The 6,006-nt window shown below is 30.8% G+C and overlaps 1 protein-coding gene across 1 annotated transcript; it reads right to left on the bottom strand.

The window, feature by feature from the left end:
• Positions 1-222: 222 nt before the first annotated feature.
• Positions 223-4,516, bottom strand: LOC117911650 (endo-1,4-beta-xylanase 5-like). Its single transcript, XM_034826054.1, has 7 exons — positions 4,432-4,516; positions 4,304-4,350; positions 3,992-4,214; positions 3,749-3,912; positions 2,065-2,163; positions 1,102-1,890; positions 223-585 (listed from the first exon to the last, which is right to left on the bottom strand). The coding sequence occupies exons 1-7, from the start codon at positions 4,514-4,516 to the stop codon at positions 223-225; spliced, it is 1,770 nt and encodes a 589-aa protein (XP_034681945.1).
• Positions 4,517-6,006: the final 1,490 nt, after the last annotated feature.

The following is a 6,006-nucleotide window of genomic DNA, read 5'->3' as shown; positions in this document are numbered from 1 at the left end:
TTTTACAGATATTTCCAATATATATATGTAAAATCCAAATATTCATATATCCATATTCTTAGATATTTCAAACCATGTTAGTAACAACTATACCCACTACAACCCAAATGTTTTTATTGAAAAGGTTAAAGGCACAAACTTGGCCATGTGACATCGGGTTGAGTAATTCAAATGAAGTAACAATTATGTGGATACAATAAAATAGGATCTGATAAAAAGAACTCATGGGGACACTTCAACAAGCAGTACTGTTGTTTGGTGTGAAGTATCTGCGGATGGTACCACCTTCAAGCTCTGAGTCAAGGAGGATTTCATCACAGTCGGATGACTAATTGTAACTTCATAATCTCCATGGAAAAGAGAAGCTTCAAAGACACCATTAGCATCCGTCACGCCTACCATCCCCGCAATACTCCACTGCCCCAATATCTTGTCCAGAACATCTCCTGTGGGCAAGTTTTTAAAATTGCCATCAGTCAAACACATCCTGTAGCAGCCCCTTGGATCCCATGTTCCCCACGTTACAATTCCCTTCACTGCTGGGTGTGCATGAACCTCCTCCAGAATCTGCTGAAAGTGCATTGCCTGTCCCAAAAGAAGAAAAAAAAAGTTAAAAAGATAGGATGATCGTAGGCTAGACTAGAAATAAACAAAGACGAGATTTTAGTGTAGTTGGAGAATCAATGTGATCCGTATGTCTAAAAGTACACTATCACTCAAGAATCTACTATTACAAACGAAAAAGAAGGGTTTTAATGGTGAAGGGTCTCCCTCTCCTCCCAATTGCACCGTGTTCTATTTTCTTTTCCTCTAAAAAACAAAACCCTAAATCATGAGGGTTAAAATATGATTGGGGCAAACTCGTGATTCAATCCCCGTGAGCTTAACATGAAGCTCCACCTTCAGTATCTCCTACTTAGCATAATGGGATTGATTCAGGCTTCACGATCTAACAATATGATGTAACGAGGTACCAAGAAAAATTAAGTCTAGGCTTAAGTCCTAAATATCAGAAGGCATCAACCTGCTTTGAGAAATTAAGCTTAAAGATTCACACCTATAGAAACAACTCATGCTTTCACAATTTACACCTCACTGTACCTGGTCAGTCATGTTGCTAACATCCACTTCTGTCACCCAAATGGGCAAATTTTTGGCAGCAAGAGTATCAATTGAAGATCTCACGTAGGGAAGGTTTGGAGCAGATCCAAAGTGACCCTCAAGTCCGATTGCCAACGGCCCAGACCCACTACCCAGAAATGCTTGAATCTCCCCCAGCTTTTGAAGGTACTTAGCTGGTGATGATGCACCATCTCCTCTCTCCTCTATAGTATTATAGTCATTCATGAACAACTCAACTGTTCCATCAATTTGGCGAGTCTTCTGGAACGCAGCTGCAGAAGCACTAGCCCCTAGCTTGTCCTCAAAGAATGAAAAATGTAAATTTTCATTAACAACATCCCAAGCAATAACTTGGCCTTTGTATCGGCTGGCTATGGAGTTTATCCGTCTATCGACAGCAGCTTGGAGATCACCAGGGGAAAGTGACTTAACCCAACTGGGTTGGTACTTGGGATCATCCCATAAAATGTTGTGGCCGCGAACGGCGATGCCGTTTTGTTTGCAGAACTGAAGCATGTCGTCAGCGACCTTGTAATTCTCCACACCTGGGGAGTTTTCGGTGCTGTACCACTTCATTTCATTTGCAAAGGTTGCAACCGAGAACCTTGAGGTGAACCAATTCTGGAAGGCAGTGTTTTGGAGAATGTAGTCAGAAATAACAGCACCAAATGGGAAACTCCGTTTGGCTAGTGTTACTGCCATTTTTGCGCCTGCTACTGGATTCCCTCTGCCATCAACTGCTTGGAGTCTCACTTTTGTCTTGCGTGTCTGCAAACATTTACGCTTGTTTCATTGAGAAAACTCATTTTCATATGAAATTCATAAGAGAACAGAGAATTTTAGCTCTGAATGTTTGACTAAGATCATGGTCAAATGTAGTTGGGAATTAATAAAAATGACAACAAAAACAAATCAAAAGTAATAACCCAGTATTGCTTTTACCTTCTCAACGCTTTGATCTTGATGGGTCCTCCACTCTTCTTTAGTGAAGGGTTGTAATGAGACGCTATCCACCCATATCTCAACTGATGTGTCATTGCTCTGAAGAGGTGAACAAATGCTAAAACTTAATAATAATAATACATCTCAAAAAAATAAAAATAAAAACATATATTTTCATTGGCGTTTGTTTTTTTTTAAAAGTAATTTATTTTTAGAATTATGGTAGTTTGTTTTTCTACTTTTTCATAACTTATTATAAATTTTTTACTAAATAGAAAAAGTCAAAATATGTAACGTCAAAATAGATAACTTTTTCTAAATAGAAAAAATAACATATTAGTTTTTCTTTACTTTTTAATATTTAATAAAAATAAAATACTACAAAAACAAACAACCTAATATTTAACATTATTAAGTATAAAAGTTCTATTTATAATTAAATAAAAAAACAAACACCACCTAAATGAGTTGCTATATAAATTTTACAAACTTCTAATTTCCCAAAATACTTTTTCAATTTTAAAAAATTCTCCAAATATCACGAATTCCTTCATAAAAATTTCATAAGAAAAATTTTATTTAAATCATTCCTATTTATGAAAGTGCGCCAATTTAAAATTAGAAACCTAAGATTTGTTTGATAACTATTTTTTAAAACAATTCTGAAAATAGTTTTTGAGAACGGTTTTGAAAATTGTTTTCTAATTTTTTATAGAACAAAAAACCTTAAATATTTGTAACATATTTTTAATATTTTTAAATGTGTTTTAGAAATAAATTTTATATTTAATGCTTTATTTTTAATCATTTTACATGTTTATATAATTATTTTTGAAAACAAAAAATAAGTAAAAATAATTAAAAACAACTAAAAGATATTATCTGAAAATACCTTATTTTCTATTCTTAAAAACAAAAAATAAAAAATAGTTTTTGGTTATCAAACATATTTTTCTTATTTTTTATCCTGAAAAATAAAAAAATTTCTCGAAAACAATCGTAAACATATCACTAAATTTATTTTATTTTATTTTATTTTCACAAAAGGAAGGTTTTTTAAATCTCATAAATAATATTCCAAATCTTTTGAATCTTCTTAAAATACAATTTGATTTTTACGTAAATAGGTTTTTCCAAAATTAACAAATTTGTCATATTCAAAACTAATTTGTTTTTAAAGATTTACTTAAATTTAACAAAACCAATTTTTATGCAATTTTAAATGATATGGAAAGCTTCGAAACCTTCAAACACATTTTAAGACAGAAACATGCTCCCAAAAATTTCCAAATCTCACATTTCCAAGTAGAGAATTTCTTCTGATTTATGAAACAATTTCTCAAAAGCAATAATTACCCATATCTTTTCATTTATGAAACGATTTCTCAAAAGCAATAACCAACCAAATTGGGCATGTAGAAACAATTCTGACCAACACTCTTGATTTGGACGGATTTTGAACTACAGATTTTGTATGTCTTTTCACCATCTAAGTCCTAGAAAATGAATAAGCCCATAATAAAATGAGGATAAATTCTTCAATTTTCATAGCTAAAAATTATGAGACTCCGAAATGATTAATGATTAGTAATTAACAATTAACAAAGCTATTTTTTAAGGCACTAAAGTACATGGCATAATTTAGTCTCAACACGTAATTGATGAATGGGTATAGAATAATCACCTCAAAATAGAGCTGAGCGGGGCCAGAACCCTCCACAGTGAGGCCACCTTTAAGCATGGACCAGCACCCGGTCTCGGCGATAATAGCACCTGCATATTTCACCCCGCCATTTGTTCTGAAAGCAGCTGCCACAGAAGCACTTCTGCTGCTAACTTGTATCCAAGCTGCAATTAAACAAACAAAATTGCCTCAACCCACTTGGCAGAAGAACCCTTATAGGCACTATCATTAGAGGAAAAGTACCAGAGAAGGTGTAGAGCTTGTCCTTCTTCATGTAAAGCTTCTGTGAAACACTGTCATTCTTGTGGCTTCTGCTATGAGCCACAATGAACCTGTTGCCTCCTCCTGACACTCTTTCTTCTATCTTCGCACCTCCAGACACAGACCATCCTTTCAACCCATCATTCAAATCAGGATTCAATATCATCCCTCCACCATACTGAGGTCTGAGAGGCTTCTCCAAACACTGAAAATCTCATCAAAGAATAAATAAATAAAATGACAATAACCTTTAATTTATACATGCTCTAAAAGTGCTAATAGCAGCAATCTTGCCTCCACGCTGGCTGTGTAATCATATGATAAACCCTCCACTGCAAACCCTACAAAAATTTTCCCTTTACACATCAAACAAAACCAAAAAATTTGACCGGTGAAAGCGAAAGATCTATCCAAAGACCAACCTGCATAAAGAAGTACTGAACACAGTAATAAGAACCGAAGCAGACTATGTTTCTCTTCAACCTTCATAATGATAAGTTCATGCATGATCAATCCTGCAACTCATTCGAATCAGTATAAATAAATAAATAAATGAAACTCGTATGTGTATCGATATGATAACAAAAAGCTGGAAGACTGAAACAAAATGGAAGAAGAACTTAATTAGAAAAAAACCATAAGATTAAGCCAATTTGGTGATAATTAAGCATAAATATTTCAAACCCAGAAAAGGAAAACAAAAGATTTTCCTCTCCAAATTAGAAATTTCATTTTAGATTCAAATTCATTGACATACTCGGTGTAAGAGATACAAAATGAGTAAGATTTTTCATTAAGTAAAAGTACTAATTTTCATCATAACTAAAAAAGTATTCATACTTTTTTCTATATTCTACTGTAAATTAAACAAATATCTTGCTTGATCTCAAAAACATATATGTTAAAATTTTCCGATCTTTTAAATTAATTTGTATATATTTTTTCTTAAAATAATTCCAAGAAAAAACTTCCAATACTCAATAAAATAAATACGTTTGTTAAGTTAGGGGATGTTTGGTAAAACTTGATACTCATTAGTAATTAATATATATAACTTAAGTTAATTTTAAATTAAATTATATTTAAGTTGTTGACTTATGATTTATTACTTAATTCTTACTTTTAAATATTAAGATTATTTAATAAAATTAACTTAACATTTATTCTAAATCATTAAATTAACATATTTATCCTTATAAATAATTATAACTAAGGCAAAGGAAGTTAAGTAACAATGGAAGTCGTAAAATAGCAAAAGAGATCATAAAGGTAACTAAGGTAAAATAAAAATGTGGTTTAAGAATAAATTAATTCTTTTTACTTATTACTTAAATTTGTTTTTAACTTTAAGTTATATTATTAAATTATTTTATCAAATATGCTTAATTTATTTGATGACTTAAATTAAGTTATTAAATCACTTATTAAGTTAGTTTACCAAACACCCACTTATAATCCTTTTGACGCACTTCTATTTTTTTATTTTTAAAAGTTCTTAATACAATCCTTTTGGATGCACTTCTATTTTTTTATCTTTAAAAGTTCTTAATACAATCCTTTTGGATGCACTTTTATTTTTTCTATTTTTAAAATTTTTTAATTATATTTTTAACTTTAATTTGTAAATATTAAACATGTTTGGAAGTTCTAATTTTATGGTTTTTTTTTTAAATAAAAACATATATATATATATATATATATATTGATACGTGTATAAAATTAGAATTTTGTTTTAAAGATTGCTAGCTTCATTAAGTTTTCAAAGTTCATAAGGGAGACACTGATGCTTATGCCAAAAATAAATACATGCATGGATTGAATGTCAACTTCATTTTAAAATTTATTCAAAAAATTTGGAAATCAAAAGATTTTTTATACTTTCTTTAATTTAATTTTTACCACCAATTTTTTAAAACAAAAAGTAAAAACAAATTATCAAATGGTTTATACTCTAGATAATTATCATAAATAGAGAAATAACATATATATATATATAT

Source organism: Vitis riparia, chromosome 3 (assembly GCF_004353265.1).
Source record: "Vitis riparia cultivar Riparia Gloire de Montpellier isolate 1030 chromosome 3, EGFV_Vit.rip_1.0, whole genome shotgun sequence".
NCBI classification, from domain to species: Eukaryota; Viridiplantae; Streptophyta; class Magnoliopsida; order Vitales; family Vitaceae; genus Vitis; species Vitis riparia.
Note: the sequence above shows the minus strand (reverse complement) of the source record. Positions and strands in the feature narration are given on the sequence as shown.

Bases quoted from the DNA above. Each gene is read 5' to 3' on its own strand.
- LOC117911650 (XM_034826054.1), bottom strand. From the start codon at position 4,516: ATGCATGAACTTATCATTATGAAGGTTGAAGAGAAACATAGTCTGCTT. The intron at 4,215-4,303 runs GCAAGATTGCTG...TGAGATTTTCAG, and splicing joins ATTACACAGCCAGCGTGGAG to TGTTTGGAGAAGCCTCTCAG. The intron at 586-1,101 runs GTACAGTGAGGT...CTTTTGGGACAG, and splicing joins TTAGCAACATGACTGACCAG to GCAATGCACTTTCAGCAGAT.